The following is a 21540-nucleotide window of genomic DNA, read 5'->3' as shown; positions in this document are numbered from 1 at the left end:
TCAATTATGTCTTATGTGGCAAAATTTGAAAATGTGTTTTTTACATTGAATAAAAGTAGAGACTCAGAGCTAGAAAATGGTATATCATACACTACAACCACAGTTGAGGAACAGTGGGGAAGTAATTCTGCTTTGAAAGTTGATAAACTTGTAACCTCACTTTTGAGAAAATTCCACTTGAAAGTTTTGGTAAACCTACTTGAGAGCTCTTCTTTGTCTACACCCATTCAGCATCGTTCACACCCTCTTAAGCTTTAGCCCCACCCAGCTCTTTAAGGATTCACATGTGAGGCCATGTATTAAACAACCAAAGATTTGAAGACTAAAGGCTGGTTAATGCTAGGTCTATCTACAGTTGTCGCAGTGACATCATTAATATTCTATTGTGGTCCGACATCAGCAGCCTGGTGGTCCAAAATAGTATAACTAGTGTATTTTGTTTTAACATCAATAAATCCACCCATTTAAAAAGGAATTTAGTATACAGTACCAGTCAAAAGTTTGGACACACCAACTCATTCCAGGGTTTTTCTTTATTTTTACTATTTTCTACATTGTAGAATAATAGTGAAAACATAAAAACTATGAAATAACACACATGGAATCATGTAGTAACCAAAAAAGTGTTAAACAAATCAAAATATATGTTATATTTGAGATTCTTCAAAGTAGCCACCCGTTGCCTTGATGACAGCTTTGCACACTCTTGGCATTCTCTCAACCAGCTTCACTTGGAATGCTTTTGCAACAGTCTTGAAGACGTTCCCACATATGCTGAGCACTTGTTGGCAGCTCTTCCCTCACTCTGTGGTCCAACTTATCCTAAACCATCTCAATTCAGTTGAGGTCGGGTGATTGTGGAGGCCAGGTCATCTTATGCAGTACTCCATCACTTTCCCTCTTGGTCAAATAGCCCTTACACAGCCTGGAGATGTGTTGGGTCATTGTCCTGTTGAAAAACAAATGATAGTCCCACTAAAGCGCAAACCAGATGGGATGGCGTATCGCTGCAGAGTGATGTGGTAGCCATGCTGGTTAAGTGTGCCTTGAATCCTTAATAAATCACAGACAGGCATCCCCACACCATCACACCTCCTCCCCCATGCTTCACAGTGGGAACTACATATGAGGAGATAATCCATTCACCTAATCTGCGTCTCACAAAGACACGGTGGTTGGAACTCAAAATCTCAAATTTGGACTCATCAGACCAAAAGACAGATTTCCACTGTCTAATGTCCATTGCTAGTGTTTCTTGGCCCAAGCAAGTCTCTTCTTATTATTTGTGTCCTTTAGTAGTGGTTTCATTGCAGCAATTCTATCATGAAGGCCTGATTCACTCAGTCTTCTCTGAACAGTTGATGTTGAGAAGTGTCTGTTACTTGAACTCTGTGAAACATTTTTTGGGGCTGCAATTTTTGAGGCTGGTAACTCTAATGAACTTGTCCTCTGCAGCAGAGGTAACTCTGGGTCTTCCTTTTCTGTGGCGGTGCTCATGAGAGCCAGTTTCATCATAGCGCTTGATGGTTTTTGCGACTGCACATGAAGAAACTTTCAAAGTTCTTGAAATTTTCCGGATTGACTGACCTTCATGTTTTAAAGTAATAGTGGACTGTCGTTTCTCTTTGCTAATTTGAGCAGTTCTTGCCATATTATGGACTTGGTCTTTTACCAATTGGGACTATCTTCTGTATACCACCCTTACCTTGTCACAACACAACTGATTGGCTCAAACGCATTAAGAAGGAAATAATTCCACAAATTAACTTTTAACAAGACACACCTGTTAATTGAAATGCATTCCAGGTGACTACCTCATGAAGCTGGTTGAGAGAATGCCAAGAGTGTGCAAAGCTGTCATCAAGGCAAAGGGTTGCTACTTTACACTTTCTTGGTTACTACATGATTCCATATGTGTTATTTCATAGTTTTGATGTCTTCACTATTATTCTACAATGTAGAAAATAGTAAAAATAAAGAAAAATCCTGAATGAGTTAGTGTGTCCAAACCTTTGACTTGTACTGTATGTCAATCTATCAAACCAGGCAACTAAAAGCAACTGTCTAAACAATGTTTTGGTTCGTTTCTAGCTAACTAGCTAATGTTAAGTTAGCTGGTTAGCCAGTTCAAATAATGACCATATCATGTAGATGACAACATCTTCACTTTAGCTCATTCGACTTCATTATTACAGGAAATTAATGGCGAGCCAATTACAGAAAATAGCTTATGATTGTGAGTGTGATGAAATAAAAGCAGGGAATTCGACCTGAGAATTTTAGAACATGGACACAGTTGCCTAACGTTATATCCTAATTTGACTTTGGTGCAGGTCATGTTCTTCACATTACCGTCTCTGGTTAACACATAATATATCAAATAAAATTGAAGTTGAATTTGTCACATGCACAGGATACAGAAGATATAGTGAAATGGTTACTTGCATAGTAGAGTGTTTTGTTAAAACATGTAGCTTTCTAGCTAGCTAGCTAAACAATGAACCATAATCCCAACCTATAACGTTACTACTTGCATGAATCTGCAGGCAACCAGCTTCAATGTTAGCTAGTTAGCTAACATTAGGCTATAACTAGCAATGCAAATGGCTCTGAGATACAAATAATATTAGTACACAGATCATACACGTAACGTTAGCTAGCGAGACAGATAACGTTAGCTAGCTAGCTAACAGTATGCTTTAACTTGAAATGAAAAATACTTTCTGCCAAAATTAGAAACGTATAACATCTGAAAATGTAGCTAGCTAGAATATCTTACCCGTATACACGGATGGACGATTCTCCTTCTCTGTCACGGATGCCATGGTTGCCATTAGTTTGAAGATGTAATCCGGAGACAGGTGTTTTATACAACAGTGTTCTCTTTTCGACTCCCTCTGAATATTTGCAATCAAACGCCAGAATTTTCTCCATCTCCTTAGTTATCATATTCTAATTCCACCGGAATTCCACTGATTTCAAAACTCGGTCCCCCAGAAAGTGGAGAACAACACTTTTGCAGTAATACTACGTGATATCTTTCAAAAAAGCAGCGTTAGAAAGGATTACCGACACCTACTGACTAGCTTATGTTCTAGACAGAAGCGGGCTACATGGCATACCAATCCGAACTCATCTCTCAGCATGTCCAGCCGATCCATTATCTCAGCCAGTCATGGCTAGCAGGAAAGTATTTTTCCGTAGCTAAACCAACTAGGCTCATAAATTAACAATTTTATTCATATTTTCAGATGGCATACACATTTTTTATTAAGGCACATGAAAGTTCACATGTTCCAGAAGGCATTTCTGACAAAGAAGCTAACGTTCAAATGCCTCTGCTGTGAAGTAGTGACGCACAACATACGCCTAGTTTCCTGAAACGAGTCACAAATGGCTTCACATTTCCTATAACTTTCCTCATCACATGGCTTCACATTTCCTGTAACTTTCCTCATCACATGGCTTCACATTTCCTGTAACTTTCCTCATCACATGGCTTCACATTTCCTGTAACTTTCCTCATCACATGGCTTTCCTCTCATCCCACTGTATAGCAGCACTAAATGCTCTGAAATCATTACCACACTATATCTGGCAAATTTCACTGTGAGAGGGTGTATCTTCCCGAGGCAGAGGACCGGATAAGTCTGCCAAACCCCTTCTATCTTCCAACTCATCCTTTCAAAATACCTCCTAATTTCCTCCCTTCTCTCATTTTCCTTCTCCGTTATCCATCTCTTCACATCTCATTCCTCCTCTCATCTCCGAAAAGCTTTGTTTGCTCTCTGATGTTTGCTCAAATGTTGCCAAGCCCTTTAGAGCACAAGATGAACAGCTCATCTCTTTGTCCTCTCTCTCTTGCTCTTGCGCTTGCTCTCTCCAGATCAGCTTCTATCTAATACCTTCATTGGCCAAGACAAAGACTCCCCTGACATCAGTCATCTTCACAACAACAACCTACACCCTCAGAGCCACTGTGGGGCCAAGGCCAGCCAGGACCAGTCCCAGGCCCACAGTCTTCAGTCCCAGCTCAGCACACTGCATCCCCATCACAGCAGTCTCCAGCCCAGCACCCTGCAGCCAAGCAGTCTGCAGCCCACAGGCCCCTCCAAGCACAGGCTCTCAGCAGAGCGAAGTTTCTCCTCCGAGGAGCAGCAGCCACCTCCCAGGTCCTCTGAGGGGAGCCTGACCAGCTTGAAGCCAGCTGCCCAGCGGGTCTACACCATCACCAGGGAGGGAGGCATGCTAGGGGGGCGAGGCAGCGAGGAGAGTCTGGAGCTGGAGGTGCTGAAGCAGCCTCTGTCCCCTCCTCCCTCCGCCAACCAGCCCTCCTTTTCCAACCAACAACCACCAAGCAGCAAACATCCCCGCGGCAACCATAGTCATGGCCCACAGGGCCACAGGCCCAAGTCCCAGCCCCTGCAGAGCTCAGGGAGTGCCCATAACATCCGGGACTGGGTGGTGAGGAGGGGGGGCTCGCGGGAGGACTGCACCCCAGACTGTGTCACCTGCATCAGGGCCCCATGTCCGAGCCAGCGCTCCCTGGATCTGGAGACGTCTCCGCGAGACGGAGGAAAACAGAGGAAGAAGCTAGAGAGGATGTACAGCCAAGACCAAGGCAGAGACAGACGAGGCTCTGCTGAGGAGAGAGGTGAGGAGGAGGAGGATGGAGGAGGAGGATGATGATGACCAAATCAAATCCAGCTTTATTTATATAGCACATTTCAGACATGAATGCAATGCAATGCGCTTCACAGGAAAAGAAGAAAAATAAAGAAAATTAACAGAAATCTTTACTACACTAAAACAAAAGAATAACAATAAAAACTGAATGACTAAAAAGCACCCTAAGGAAAAGCAAAATTAAAAACGTGTGTTTTAAGATCTCTTTTAAATATGTCCACAGTTTCGGTCCCCCTCAGGTTCTCTGGCAGGCTATTCCAGAGGCTGGGGGCATAATTAATAATGGCTGCCTCTCCATGCCTCTTGGTCCTAGGCTTTGGGATAGTTAAAAGGCCAGTGCCAGAGGACCTGAGGGACCTACTGGGTTCATAACACAAAGTATGTCTGACATGTATTGGGGTGCACATTCGTGGATTGATTTAAAAACCAATAGAACAATAATCAAATTAATTTTAAAACTCACAGGCAGCCAGTGCAGAGACATCAAAACCGGTGTAATGTGTGCTCTTCGTCTGGTCTTGGTCAGTACCCGTGCTACAGCATTCTGTATGTTTTGCAGTTGACCAATGACTTTCTTGGGTAGACCAGACAGGCGAGCATTACAGTAGTCAAGCCTGCTTGTAATAAAAGCATGGATGAGTCTCTGTATCAGCCTGAGATAGAAACGACTGCACCTTGGTAATGTTCATCAGGTGGTAAAAAGCTACTTTGGTCACATTCCTAATGTTTGATTTGAAATTGAGTTCAGAATCTAAAATGACAACTAGGTTTTTTTCCTGGTGTTTTATCTTTATTGCTTTGGCTCCAATAATACAGTAAGAACCTCGGCCTGGTCTTGATTTAGCTGAAGGGAATTGTTAGCCGCCCAAGTATTGCTCGTGTTTCTTGGCCCAAGCAAGTCTCTTCTTGTTATTGATGTTCTTTAGTCATGTTTTTTTTGCAGCAATTCGACCATGACGGCCTGATTCACTCAGTCTCCTCTGAACAGTTGATGTTGAGATGTGTCTGTTACTTGAACTCTGTGAGGCATTTATTTGGGCTGCCATCTGAGGTGCAGTTAATTGCAATTTCTGAGGCTGGTAACTCTAATGAACTTATCCTCTGCAGCAGAGGTAACTCTGGGTCTTCCTTTCCTGTGGCGGTCCTAATGAGAGCCAGTTTCATCATAGCGCTTGGTTTTTACGACTGCACTTTTCCGTATTGACTGACCTTAATTTTCCGTATTGATTGACCTTCATGTCTTAAAGTAAGGATGGACTGTCATTTCTCTTTTCTTATTTGAGCGGTTCTAGCCATAATATGGACTTGGTCTTTTACCAAATAGGACTATCTTCTGTTTACCACCCCTACCTTGTCACAACACAGCTGATTGGCTCAAACGCAGTAAGAAGGAAATTAATTACACAAATTAACTTTTAACAACTCATACCTTTTAATTGAAATGCATTCCAGGTGACTACCTCATGAAGCTGGTTGAGAGAATGTCAAGAGTGTGCAAAGCTGCCATCAAAGCAAAGGGTTGCTACTTTGAAGAATCTCAAATATAAAATATATTTTGATTTGTTTAACACTTTTTTGGTTACTGCATGATTCCATGTGTGTTATTTCATAGTTTTGATGTCTTCACTGTTATTCTACAATGTAGAAAATAGTAAAAATAAAGGCAAAACCATTGAATGAGTAGGTGTGTCCAAACCTTTGACTGGTACTGTATATAAAACCCAAAATCAAACCTTGTGCAACGCCATATGCGATATCTATTTTCTCTGAGTTATGTTCACCAAGGGTGACAAAAAACTCTTGACCACTTAAATAGGTCCTAAACCAATTTAGAACTGGACCAGAGAGGCCAACCCAACTCTCCAGTCTGTCCAGAAGGACATCATTGTCAACAGTGTCGAATGCAGCATTTCAATCCAAACGTACAGAAAGCTGTAAGGCTGTCTCACAACATGTATCTAAAATTAACCCTATAAATAGCACTGTTGGGAGATTTAGAAAGCCATAGTCTAGCAATCAACAATATAATAATACTTTTATCTTTAAATCGCAATCTGTAGATACCATGCGATTAGACAGGTTCAGAATGTATGTAAAACATCACAGCACAGATTAAAACTACATGGCTCATAGAAATCATAAGATGGTGGTTTAGGGAGATAGGTGGGATGGACTGAGAGTAGCTTAGGGGTGGATTTAAAAGCTCATGTTCTAGAATAGTTATGACTGAAAACACAATGTATATTGTACAGTATAAGTACTATCTATCCAGATGTGATGGAAACTCAGCAACAAAAACAAACGTCCCTTTTTTAGGACCCTGTCTTTCAAAGATAATTTGTAAAAATCCAAATAACTTCACAGTTCTTCATTGTTAAGGGTTTAAACACTGTTTCCCATGCTTGTTCAATGAACCATAAACAATTAATGAACATGCACCTGTGGAACGGTTGTTAAGACACTAACAGCTTACAGACGGTATGCAATTAAGATCACAGTTATGAAAACTTAGGACACTAAAGAGGCCTTTCTATTGACTCTGAAAAACACCAAAAGAAAGATGCCCAGGGTCCCTGCTCATCTGCGGGAACGTGCCTTACGCATGCTGCAAGGAGGCATGAGGACTGCAGATGTGGCCAGGGCAATAAATTGCCATGTCCGTACTGTGAGACGCCTAAGACAGCGCTACAGGGAGACAGGACGGACAGCTGATCGTCCTCGCAGTGGCAGACCACGTGTAATAACACTTGCACAGGATCGGTACATCCGAACATCACACCTGCGGGACAGGTACAGGATGGCAACAACAACTGCCTGAGTTACACCAGGAATGCACAATTCAACCATCAGTGCTCAAACTGTCCGCAATAGGCTGAGAGAGGCTGGACTGAGGGCTTGTAGGCCTGTTGTAAGGCAGGTCCTCACCAGACATCACCGGCAACAATGTCACCTATGGGCACAAATCCACCGTCGCTGGACCAGAAAGGACTGAAAAAAAGTGCTCTTCACTGACAAGTCGCAGTTTTGTCTCTCCAGGGGTGATGGTCGGATCGTCGAATGAATGAGCATTACACCGAGTCCTGTACTCTGGAGCGGGATCGGTTTGGAGGTGGAGGGTCCGTCATGGTCTGGGGCGGTGTGTCACAGCATCATCGGACTGAGCTTGTTGTCATTGCAGGCAATCTCAACGCTGTGCGTTACAGGGAAGACATCCTCCTCCCTCATGTGGTACCCTTCCTGCAGGCTCATCCTGACATGACCCTCCAGCATGACAATGCCACCAGCCATACTGCTCGTTCTGTGCGTGATTTCCTGCAAGACAGGAATATCAGTGTTCTGCCATGGCCAGCAAAGAGCCCGGATCTCAATCCCATTGAGCACGTCTGGGACCTGTTGGATCAGTGGGTGAGGGCTAGGGCCATACCCCCCAGAAATGTCCGGGACCCTGCAGGTACCTTGGTGGAAGAGTGGGGTAACATCTCACAGCAAGAACTGGCAAATCTGGTTCATTCCATGAGGAGGAGATGCACTGCAGTACTTAATGCAGCTGGTGGCCACACCAGATACTGACTGTTACTTTTAACCCCCCCTTGTTCAGGGACACATTATTCAATTTCTGTTAGTCACATGTCTGTGGAACTTGTTCAGTTTGTCTCAGTTGTTGAATCTTGTTATGTTCATACAAATATTTACACATGTTAAGTTTTCTGAAAATAAACGCAATTGACAGTGAGAGGACGTTTCTTATTTTGCTGAATTTACAATAAAAAAAACACAATAAAAAGGCTGTCTCTGTGCTGTGGTGGGCACAAAACCAGATTGACATTTTTCAAAAATACAGTTGAAAAAGCATTTAGCTGTTTGAAATCCAATTTCTACCGAATTTTGCGTAAGTATTATGATGATGATGATGGAGGAGGATGGAGGGGAGTGGGGCCTTTAGTTGTCTTTGTGTCTCTTTATCCCCATCCCTTGTCCCCTGTGATAAGACTCATTTGCGGTATAATGTTTTTCTCAAACTCAAAGCACATTGTGTGGAGAAGGGTAACAGCTGACAGACAACAACATTTGAAGTGTAATGTTGTGGGCTAAACTTCTGTTTTGTCTCCTTTGTTTGTAGAGGACAACCCTAATAGCTGGTTCCCCAAAGAGAACATGTTCAGCTTCCAGACGGCTACCACAACAATGCAGGCGTGAGTATAGGATACCAGATATAACCTCACCACTCTGCTCCACTCCTACTGAACACGACATGGCTGCCTCAAAGAGTTCTGTGTGCAAATGATGGATGAGTTCTAGAGTGCCTCCCAAATATGCACAATATTCCCTATACACAGTAGTTCTCAGTATAGGGTGCTTTTTGGGATGTAGCCTTAGACTCCTTCACATGGCTGTGCCCTGGACACAGTTGGAGGCCAGTGGTTTTATAGGACACAGTTGGAGGCCAGTGGTTTTATAGGACACAGTTGGAGGCCAGTGGTTTTATAGGGGACAGTTGGAGGCCAGTGGTTTTATAGGACACATTTTATGTAATACATTTGATGACAAAGCTGGAAAACAATATCCTAAATATTAACCATCAACATAGTGAATACAATTGGTGTTTAATATTTTATTTAACTAGGCAAGTCAGTTAAGAACAAATTCTTATTTTCAATGACGGCCTAGGAACAGTGGGTTAACTGCCTTGATCAGGGGTAGAACAACAGATTTTTACCTTGTCAGCTCGGGGATTCGATCTTGCAACCTTTCCAATGCTCTAACCACTAGGCTACCTGCCGCCCCATATGAGGGTATGGGGGTTTCAGCATTAAATATCCTTTATATATTTTTTAAACACTTATTTATTTTACTATGTGAATATGTTTTTCTTGTAAATGTTTTGGCACCAAACTGGTGGCAGTTGTGAAAAAAGTAAATAGTTGGAAAAGTCGCAGAGTTAAAACTTCTTATGGATGAAATCCCGCTAACGGGATCCATTTGACAACAGCCAGTGAAAGTGCAGGGCGCCAAATTCAAACAACATAAATCTCATAATTAAAATTCCTCAAACATACAAGTATTATACACCATTTTAAAGATAAACTTGTTGTTAATCCCACCACAGTGTCCGATTTCAAAAAGGCTTTACGACGAAAGCATACCATGCGATTATGTTAGGTCAGCGCCAAGTCACAGAAAAACACAGCCATTTTTCCAGCCAAAGAGAGGAGTCACAAAAAGCAGAAATAGAGATAAAATTAATCACTAACCTTTGATGATCTTCATCAGATGACACTCATAGATAGGACTTCATGTTACACAATGTTTTGTTCGATAAAGTTCATATTTATATCCAAAAATATCAGTTTACTTTGGCGCGTTATGTTCAGTAATGTTTTGCTTCCAAAACATCCGGTGATTTTGCAGAGAGCCACATCAATTTACAGAAATACTCATCATAAATGTTGATGAAAATACAAGTGTTATACGTGGAATTAAAGATATACTTCTCCTTAATGCAACCGCTGTGTCAGATTTCGAAAAGCACACCATGCAATAATCTGAGTACAGCGCTCAGAGACCAAAACAAGCCATACAGATACCCGCCATGTTGTGGTGTCAACAGAAGTCAGAAATAGCATTATAAATATTCACTTAACATTGATGATCTTCATCAGAATGCACTCCCAGGAATCCCAGTTCCACAATAAATGTTTGTTTTGTTCGATAAAGTCCATCATTTATGTCCAAATACCTCCTTTTTGTTTGCGCGTTTAGTTCACAAATCCAAATTCAAGAGGCGCAGGCACTTAGTCCAGACGAAAATTCAAAAAAGTTATATTACAGTTCGTAGAAACATGTCAAATGATGTATAGATGTTTTTAACATAAATCTTCAATAATATTCCAACCGGACAATTCCTTTGTCTTTAGAAAGGACAAGGAACACAGCTAACTCTCACGGGCATGCGCCTGACTGAGCTCATGGCATTCTGCCAGACACCTGATTGAAACAGCTCTTATTCTCTCCCCCTTCACAGTAGAAGCCTGAAACAATGTTCTAAAGACTGTTGACATCTAGTGGAAGCCTTAGGAAGTGCAATCGGACCAAATTTTACACTGTATATTGGATAGGCAAAGACTTGAAAACCTACAAACCTCAGATTTCCCACTTCCTGGTTGGATTTTTTCTCAGGTTTTTGCCTGCCATTTTTGCCTGCCATTCTGTTATACTCACAGACATCATTGAAACTGTTTTAGAAACTTCAGAGTGTTTTCTATCCAAATCTACATTATATGCAAATTCTAGCTTTTGGGCCTGAGTAGCAGGCAGTTTACTCTGGGCACCTTATTCATCCATGCTACTCAATACTGCCCCCCAGCCATAAGAAGTTAATTGTATATAATGCAATTTTTGATTAGATACTTTTTTCATTAAAAAAGCTATTTTCTCTTGAACCATATGGTCTATCCACTAGAAACTCATGGACAATATGACACAGATATAAAACATTTATACTATATATGAAAATACATTTTTTAAGTTATTCGAGTATACATGACTAAAGTTAAAATAGATTACCTGTTAATTACCAAAAGTACTAAAGATTTTAGTAACTTTGGTAAGTTACAGGTAGCTTTGCAACTCCATTCTCCACGCACGCACGCACACACACACACACAGACGCACACTTTCTCTGCTGACTGCTTAATTATCACCTGTCTGGTTGAACTCGTAATTACGGCCCACACACACATTCTGCCCTCCCAGCGCGCCTCTGTTGTTCTCCCTGCTCCCTCGCTCCACTCATCTATCCTCTCCTCTCCGGACGTCTCTCAGGATCCCACGCTCTCTCTCTCTCTCTCTGCTCCCTCGCTCCACTCATCTATCCTCTTCTCTCCGGACGTCTCTCAGGATCCCACGCTCTCTCTCTCTCCCTGCTCCCTCGCTCCACTCATCTATCCTCTCCTCTCCGGACGTCTCTCAGGATCCCACGCTCTCTCTCTCTCTCTGCTCCCTCGCTCCACTCATCTATCCTCTCCTCTCCGGACGTCTCTCAGGATCCCACGCTCTCTCTCTCTCTCTGCTCTCTCGCTCCACTCATCTATCCTCTCCTCTCCGGACGTCTCTCAGGATCCCACGCTCTCTCTCTCCCTCGCTCCCTCTTTGAGCACATCTCTCAATGTCTTTGTTTCCTTATCTCTCCATATGTCTCTGTCACTCCGTTCCTCTGCGTCACCTGTCCTCTCCTCTTACTTAGTACTCACTCCCCTTGGATCCACACCTGGTGTCACAGGCCCTGTGTTATATTCCAGATATAGTGTACTTTGTTGACCGGTAAAAAGTAGTGTACATTGTAGGGAATAGGGCGCCATTTGGGATGCGTACAGTGTCCTTGACTGGAATATCATATGATTAACAGCTAACCCTCCCAAGTGTACAGTATATCTGTCTGTCAAGTCCAATATTTATTACTGAAGTGTCTAACTTTTTTGTCCTCTCTTCCCTTCCCTCTCCACTTGGCCTGCACCAACTCCTGCCTGCACCAACTCCTGCCTGCACCAACTCCTGCCTGCACCAACTCCTGCCTGCACCAACTCCTGCCTACACCAACTCCTGCCTGCACCAACTCCTGCGTCTACAGAATATCGTGAGTCTCCTTCCCTCCTTCCCTCTCCTTCCCTGTGCGCCTCAGACAATTTACTCTCCTTTTGACTCTTGGCTATCTATCTCTTCCTGTGCTACTACCTACCGTCTCCAGTGTCCTCATTAACCTCTATTAACCCCCTTGCTGGGCTGAGTGTTTGAAGTTATGGAAAAACATTACTGAGTATCCAAATCTCCAATGAATAAAACATTACTGAGTTTCAAAATATCCAATGAATAAACATATTCAACATAATGGGTCTAAATTGTAAATAAGCATAGATTGATTTATCACTAGATGGCTTAAAAAAACATCTTTATCGTCCATTAATAAAGATTTTCAATTGAACTGGTTTGTCTTACAGTATAGCTAGTATTATATTGTATTAATATATGGATCCAACAAGGCAGAATTTATGACAGACAGAGTTATATAGAACAATGAGTCAGATGAGATGGTAGCATAGTGTTCTGTTCCTCTGTACCAGACACAGCCAGGGTCATACCTCTATATATATATATATATATATATATATATATATATATATATATATATATATATATATATATATATTGTATACACGCACACACACACATCATTCTCTTCTATCTGAGTTAATTCAGTGCAACAAAAAGATGACCTTTCAGAAGGAACAGAGAATTGCCTACAGTAATGTACTATAGTTACGCAATATTGTATTATACCTACAGTAGGTGTAATGAAAAGTCCACATTGTAGGTAGTTCCAAGATGAAGTAATTATACCACTAATAATTTTAGTGGTCCCTGTGTAGATAGAAGAAGAGGCTTCATCCCAAATGGCACCCTATTCCCTTTATAGTGCACTACCCTGGTCAAAGGTAGTGCAATACAAATGGAATAGAGTGTCATTTGGGACGCACAGAGAGTGAATAGATTATATGTCATGGGAGTTGTTCAGTATTCATAGATCTGGTTTAGACCTGCTTGTAAAGTAATCTATTGTATCGTCTTGATAGTGATTATTATTTTATACCACAGCATACAACAGTCTAGTTTATACACACACACACACACAGCTCTTATCATCTGTCTGACAATGTTTGAGCCTAGTGCGTAGGACATGGATAGGACTCTGATAAATGCTGTCAGACATGATGGTTACTTCTTTTGGCACCCTGTCACAGCATATATCCATTTCAGAGGGAAACACCCACACTCTCAATCACTCAATCACTCAAACACTCACATACACACACACAATTGGTGCAATGGATAGTTTCCTGTGTACTTTACCTTTATGGCCCTGTTTCTGTCTAAGCTCTGCTCCTCTTGGTCTCTGATTGGTGGCTTGGTAGTATCCTTGTGTGTGTCAGTTTACAGTGTGTGTCAGTCTGCAGTGTGTGTCAGTTTACAGTGTGTGTCAGTTTACAGTGTGTGTCAGTTTGCAGTGTGTGTATGTTTGCAGTGTGTGTCAGTCTGCAGTGTGTGTCAGTCTACAGTGTGTGTCAGTTTGCAGTGTGTGTATGTTTGCAGTGTGTGTATGTTTGCTGTGTGTGTATGTTAGCTGTGTGTGTCAGTTTGCAGTGTGTGTCAGTCTGCAGTGTGTGTCAGTCTGCAGTGTGCGTCAGTCTGCAGTGTGCGTCAGTCTGCAGTGTGTGTCAGTCTGCAGTGTGTGTCAGTCTGCAGTGTGTGTCAGTCTGCAGTGTGTGTCAGTCTGCAGAGTGTGTCAGTCTGCAGAGTGTGTCAGTCTGCAGAGTGTGTCAGTCTGCAGAGTGTGTCAGTCTGCAGAGTGTGTCAGTCTGTAGAGTGTGTCAGTCTGCAGTGTGTGTGAGTTTGCAGTGTTTATCAGTCTGCAGTGTGCACCATGTCTGTGTGTGGTGTACAACACTTACCTGTTCTGCTGGCTCTAACCCACTAGCCGCTGACCTGTTGCAACACTGTAGTGGCTAACCCTCTGTGACGTGGATCCCATCTCACTAACGCTCTATAACCCTGCACTCACACCCTTAGCCCCTCACCTCTGACCCCGTTAACACTGTGACATCCCAGCAGGGCATTCCGGGGCATTGCTGAGAGAAAGAGGAGGAAAAGGGAACAAGAGGCAACCGCTCCAGTAACCGAGACTGAGAGGTACGGTCCATGTCTGACCTGACTGTCCTGCACCTGTACGTAGTGTTGTCCCCCCCACGCCCCAACAACCCCTGCACAGAGACAGACACACACACTGTACCTTCTAGCATTGTTGTTGTGTGTGTGTCCCCCCCCCCCCCCCACACACACACACACACACACACACACACACACACACACACACACACACACACAGACCGTCAGACCAACTTTAATGACCAACCTTGTCTCAATAGCCTCTCACTGTTCTAAGGATCTTTATGATACGACACTTTGTGAAAACCACTTTAAAATCCCAGGCCCGGTATATTTCCTAACTGGAATAGCTCGATCAAATGTAAAACGTGAAATGGAGTTCTGATTGCATTCTCAACAGTACAATGTCGAGCATGTGAGCTCAGAGACATGTAAAATTGTACACTAAAATCATATAACTTTGAACTTTTTCAGATTATGGAATTTTCACAATACCCTCAAATTACACATTTTCTAAGCGTTCCAAAGGAGTATGCTGACAGGTGGCCATGTTAAAGTTACAAAATCTACCCTGACCAAAATATTATTGGAGATCCTTTTCTGATGTATTTTGCTGTTGTATAAAGAAAGGTTTTGAAAAATCAGGGAAACCTTTGCCTGTCACCAGAAAGGGCCAGACAATTGACTCCAGAAGTCAATAGTAATTTGGTGTGCGTGAGTGTCTGGTTTGCTGTGATTGCTGTCTGGACATGGATGGGCTGGTGGAAAAAGGAGGAAGGCTATTGTAGCACAGTGTCAGTCTCACTAACTCCAACCCAGCTCCTGGTCCCATCTACAGCGGTACAGCTGTCCCAAATTGCACCATATTCCCTATGTAGTGTTCTACTTTTGATCAGGACCCATAAGTCTTTGGTCAAATGTAGCCATTTGCTAAATTGTTCTACTTTTCAACGTTTGCCATTTTTCATGGTGCAGGTGTTGGTGTGACCGTTTTAAACATTGAGCTGCTGCAGTGCACACTGAGGTGTGACTGTGTTCATCGAGACTGGAGTGTAGCTCACGTTTCTCCTGGATAGTGTTGTTTGGCTGTGACTGTATGCATCAATGTGTCACAGTGTAGCTCTGTCCTTACAGCATGAAGGGTACCGTATATTGTCAGTGTATTCAGTGCACCAGTGTTCTCATGTGTATAAGATGGGCTCTTGATTGTATCGATTTGGTTAGATTTATTATATTTAGATGAAAGGAAAAAATATGGATGGGTGGCGATAGGATGAAGAAGAGTAACACACACACACACGCATGCACACCGGAACCTTCCTTATTAATCTAGGTCTGAAGGATAATATCAGTCAGCACCAACACACATGATCTGTTCTTTATAGCTCACAGAGAACTCTCTCTCTCTCTTTCTCTCTCTGAGTCATTCGGTAGTCATTCCAGGCAGAACATCGTGCCATCACAGGCATCCAGTTGATTTGTGTAAGAGACCTTGACAATATTTCATTTGAAACCCAGCTGTCTAGAAAACACAAATTACCTTTGGCTTGCTAATGCAAGCTGTTGGGCAACAGTCTCAGTGAAATAGTTTGGGAAATGAATAACCATTATAAATTGGACGCAGAATGCACAGCATGAGGTATGCTTTTTCCAACATGGTTAGCTAATTAGGATATTCACACTGGGTCATTCTTCAATTACGGTGGCATTTGGGCATGGCATTTTGGAAAAAATGAACTTTATTTTTCTATATTTTTATTTGGGTACATCTTTGGGTACATCTCTCATTCTAAATCAATTTACAGTGAACAAAAAATATAAACGCAACATGCAAAAATGTCTAAGATTTTACTGTGTTACAGTTAATATAATGAAATCAGTCAATTGAAATAAATTCACTAGGCCTTAATCTATGTATATACTTACATGACTATACAGATATGCATCTGTTGGTCACAGATTAGAAAACAAGTTAGTATCTGGTGTGACCACCATCTAAATCGCAGTTGATCAGGCTGTTGATTGTGGCCTGTGGAATGTTGTCCCACTCCTCTTCAATGGCTGTGTAAAGTTGCTGGATATTAGCAGGAATTGGAGTATGGAGAGTATGCAGGCCATGGAAGAACTGGAACATTTTCAGCTTCCAGGAATTGTGTACCGATCCTTGCGACATGGGACCGTGCATTGTCATGCTAAAATATGAGGTGATGGCGGCAGATGAATGGCACGACAGTGGGCCTCAAGATCTCATCACAGTATCTCTGTGCATTCAAATTTCCATTGATAAAGTGCAATTGTGTTCCTTTTCCGTAGCTTATGCCTGCCCATACCATAACCCCACCACCACTCTGTTCACAATGTTGACATCAGCAAACCGCTCTCCCTCACGGCGCCATACATGCTGTCTGCCACCTGCCCGGGAAGGTTGAAACCGGGATTCATCCGTGAAGAGCACACTTCTCCAGCGTTCCAATGGCAATCGAAGGTGAGCATTTTCCCACCAAAGTCGGTTACAGACTGTTCAAGACCGTGGTGAGGATGATGAGCACGCAGATGAGCTTCCCTGAGACAGTTTCTGACAGTTTGTGCAGAAATTCTTCGGTGGTGCAAACCCAAAATTTCATCAGCTGTCCGGGTGGCTGTTCTCAGATGATCCCGCAGGTGAAGAAGCCGGGTGGTCCTGGGCTGGCCTGGTTACACTTGGTCTGCGGTTGTGAGGCTGTTTGGACGTACTGCCAAATTCTGTAAAACGACGTTGGAGGCGGCTTTTGGTAGAGAAATTAACATTAAATTCTCTGGCAACAGCTCTGGTGGACATTCCTGCAGTCAGCATGCCAATTGCACACTCCCTCAAAACTACTTGAGACATCTGGCATTGTGTTGTGTGACAAAACTGCACATTTTAGAGTGGCCTTTTATTGTCCCCAAGACATGGTGCGTCCGTGTAATGATCATGCTGTTTAATCAGCTTCTTGATATGCCATACCTGTCAGGTGGATGGATTCTCTTGGCAAAGGAGAAATGCTCACTAACAGGGATATAAACAAATTTGTGCACACAATTTGAGAGAAATAAGCTTTTCGTGCATCATTTATTATTTCTGTGATCTTTTATTTCAGCTCATGAAACATGGGACCAACACTTTATTGATATTTCGTTCAGTGTACATGATAGCGTAATGACTTTAAATAATGCACATTTACCATGTTGATAACATTGAGCCACCAGTAGGAGTAGTAACACCAATAAGCAGGTTTCCATTCAACCTTTGTATGTGCCTAAAGTACACGTCAGATAAAAATGACAGGCCTGATGGAAACAGAAAATGTTCCTGTGAACTTTCCAAATGTCAACAAAACAAAATACTCTAGACACGGTGGGATCTTTTTGTGTCGGTAAATTTAATTATGCGAGAAATTCAGTGGAAACGCTTTTTTGCCCAAATATTGACATAATATCCCTCATATCGAACTAAATTTAGAGTCACACGATGACATGTTGTGCCTCCCACTACGACTTGTCTAGAAAACATGCAGTTTATTAGGCTACAGATTAAATAAATAATTATGAATTTATCAGGGTGGTGAAAGCGCAAGGTGATGAGATTGATGCTCCTTTCCAATAAATATTGAGGGTCTTATTCTGGTGACTTGATCATCAATGCGTGGTTGCCGTTTGACAAATAAAAATAACCTTGCTCTTTTGTCCATAACAATCTCATCATGTAGGCTATATGTGTGCTCTAGTCAACAGCATGCATATACAGTATCTGCATCTGTGTGCTGTTGGCTAGAGCGCACATGCCAATACCAGAGTGGGAACACTCGCTATATAAAGTAAACCTTTTTGTGAGAAAACCATCAGTAGAATTGAAAATACGATGGAAACGCCTTTAACTTGTATTTTTTATTCGGTACACGGGAATATAACCACAAAATGTATTTTTATGTGCACTACATATTTACGCACAGACTTTTATCTGCAACAAGTCAATTTGATGGAAACAATTCTCTGGTGGGGAAATGCACGTATTGTTTTTATGCAGATTTTTAAATATTCACATGGAACTCTGTCGCCAATTGGATGGAAACCTAGCTACTGATGGTATCACCAAAGATACATTTTTGTTACATTTTCTAAAATGGAGGCTACAAATGCTAAAATCTAAGGTCATCAATCCTTTCATTTTGACACTTTGGATTTAGACACACCAGTGGAGGCTGCTGAGGGGAGGACGGCTCATAATAATGTCTAGTCAATGGAATGGTATCAAACATATCAGACACGTGGTTTCCATGTGGTTGATACCATTCCATTGACTCCATTCCAGCCATTATTATGAGCCGTCCTCCCCTCAGCAGCCTCCACTGAGACACACCAAATCAGCAATGGAATCCTCAAATTTGTGACATAGAGTGTGATTAAGTAAATAACAGTTTGCAACTGGAGAGAATGCTCAAGGTCCTTGTATATCTTAGTAATCAGTGATTTTCAAAATGGTAACACCACTGACATAAAACTGAGGGATACACATTAAACTAATAAAAAAATGTATTTTAATAGCCTTCTTTGTTTTTATTGATCTACAAACTATATTACGTACTTTGTTGACTTTCTGGCATTCAAAATAATAAATGCACTATATATACAAAGTATACTTTTGGTCATGTAGTGTAGATATCTATAAATACCCAACGTCACTACACCTCTGCGAGTCAAGGGACAGCATTTATCACTGCAATTCAAGAATGACCCCACTACAACAGTAGAGAGGTTCAGTAATGCATGCTGGAAAACACGTGGTAACAAATAACTTTGAGATAGTCCACTAAAACAGGGACAAGCGACAACGCCGCTAAAGCTGTCTCACAGAGGCATGCATGCACAATAGCACCATGAGTCAAACAAGCCTTCATGAATTATGATAAACACTGTTTTAGGCTTGTTTCAATTCTTCCACTGTGTTCCACTTCGGGCTGTTTCTTTCCTCTGTTTCCCCTTATCTCTTTCCCTCTCTACTTCCTGTCTTTCCCTCTTTTCATCCTTTAAGGTATGCAGTGTTTGTGGGTAAACTGAAGACAATAACTTGCACGTGCGCACACACGCAAGCATACATAATAACCATGGATGCCAGACACCCAGCTTTGTAGAGCGAGAGACAAGGGAATAAGGGATGAAGTGGGTGGAAAAGAGGAGGAGTAATGAGGGATGAGAGGGAGGGATGGCAGTATTAAACTTCTAAGTCAAAGTCTAATTTCAACTTCTAAGTCAGAGAGAGAGGGATAGAAAGAGAGGAGGTTTAGCATACATGAGTTGCACCTTAAGCCATATCATCGAATGTGTTTCAGGAAAAAGACCTTTATGAATTGCCTCTCAAATAAAGAGATAAAACGTTTGTTTTTCTCATGGTTATGAGGAGGCAATGTTCAAGGCTCAGGTAACAAGGTTATCTCTACTCATTACTAAATCTTCTCTACAGTGTCCTACATTGAGAACACTTTCTGTGTGACTAACTTGACATGTTTATTATTTTTTTCAAGAGGTTGTCAGTGGATGACGGCTGAATCACAGACAGAAACATGTTTCACAAGCTTGGATAGTTTTCTCACAGTTCCACAATGTTTTAGATCTTTTTTCTAATAAGTTTTTGGATGAGTCAGACCGGCCAACCTTTGTGAAAGAGTTCATCTATTCTGATGCAGTTGAATCAGGTCATGAGAGAGTTTGAACTGAATCAGATATGACTGAATAACTTCAAACAGTCGATAATGCAGTACATGACCAGGCATTGATTGAAAAGCTGTTTCAATTTCCTGTCCAGATAAGTTACTAAACTGTAACCTTTCACCCTCTGTGTCTGTGGCTTTCCCTGTATGCTGAAACCCTCGCCCCTCCTTCTCTCTTTTCCGTCTCATCCCTACCTCCCTCTTTCTCCTCCTTCTCTCTCCTCCCTCTTCTTACTCGTTCCCTTTTTCCCTCCCTCCCCTTTTCTCTCCTCTTTTCTTTTCTACAACAGAAACTTCCGGAAGCACCTGAGAATGGTGGGCAGCCGCAGAATGAAGGCTCAGAGTGAGTTCCCCAGTGAGTGTGGCGTCGTAGCTTATTATTATGTGGACTTCATTAGTGTGCTTGTGCTAAATGCATGTAGCCTATACAGTACATGTGCTGGATAGAATGGACAGTATGGTAGATTAAAGGTAGATGTATGCATTTAGAAATAAGTTTGGTATAGCTCCATATTATCTAGTTCAAGTTGCAGTGAGAGTAACGAACACACGTCTTTGAAAGTGGTCCAGTGCAGGGGGCGTGGTGCAGCTTTAGTAGTGAAGTCTCCTAAACACATCGAATTCCACCTCACCCACCACTTTCCACATATTCTCCCCTCTAGATTCGGTGCACTCTAAATTTAAAGGGGAATGGAAACACTTTAGGAAGTAAATCTAGTTTCCATTACCATTTAAACCTGTCTGGGAAATAATAAAATATGTGAGGAGATCAGAACTCTCAGTCTCCTCAAAGTGGTCCAAGAGTCAAGATAATTAACTGTATGGCATAAAAGCTTCCAGTTTTACAGTGGGATGTCTTGTTAGCAGAAGCTGGTAGAGGAATGGATTATATTAGCAGGGGTTTTACAGTAGGATGTCTTGTTAGCAGAAGCTGGTAGAGGAATGGATTATATTAGCAGGGGTTTTACAGTAGGATGTCTTGTTAGCAGAAGCTGGTAGAGGAATGGATTATATTAGCAGGGGTTTTACAGTAGGATGTCTTGTTAGCAGAAGCAGGTAGAGGAATGGATTATATTAGCAGGGGTTTTACAGTAGGATGTCTTGTTAGCAGAAGCTGGTAGAGGAATGGATTATATTAGCAGGGGTTTTACAGTAGGATGTCTTGTTAGCAGAAGCTGGTAGAGGAATGGATTATATTAGCAGGGGTTTTACAGTAGGATGTCTTGTTAGCAGAAGCTGGTAGAGGAATGGATTATATTAGCAGGGGTTTTACAGTAGGATGTCTTGTTAGCAGAAGCTGGTAGAGGAATGGATTATATTAGCAGGGGTTTTACAGTAGGATGTCTTGTTAGCAGAAGCTGGTAGAGGAATGGATTATATTAGCAGGGGTTTTACAGTAGGATGTCTTGTT

At 42.0% G+C, this 21540-nt stretch overlaps 1 protein-coding gene across 1 annotated transcript in view; it reads left to right on the top strand.

The window, feature by feature from the left end:
* LOC120062917 (NMDA receptor synaptonuclear signaling and neuronal migration factor-like) overlaps nt 1–21540 on the top strand; it is a 41910-nt gene that overhangs the window by 2223 nt on the left and 18147 nt on the right. Inside the window, exons 3-7 of the mRNA XM_039012977.1 lie at nt 3887–4025; nt 4089–4654; nt 8807–8879; nt 12314–12319; nt 20420–20472. Coding sequence (XP_038868905.1) covers nt 3887–4025; nt 4089–4654; nt 8807–8879; nt 12314–12319; nt 20420–20472 — 837 coding nt within the window. The remainder of the gene's footprint in view (nt 1–3886; nt 4026–4088; nt 4655–8806; nt 8880–12313; nt 12320–20419; nt 20473–21540) is intronic.

Source organism: Salvelinus namaycush, chromosome 18 (assembly GCF_016432855.1).
Source record: "Salvelinus namaycush isolate Seneca chromosome 18, SaNama_1.0, whole genome shotgun sequence".
NCBI classification, from domain to species: Eukaryota; Metazoa; Chordata; class Actinopteri; order Salmoniformes; family Salmonidae; genus Salvelinus; species Salvelinus namaycush.
The sequence above is the reverse complement of the archived record's forward strand: the minus strand, read 5'-3'. Positions and strand labels throughout refer to the sequence as shown.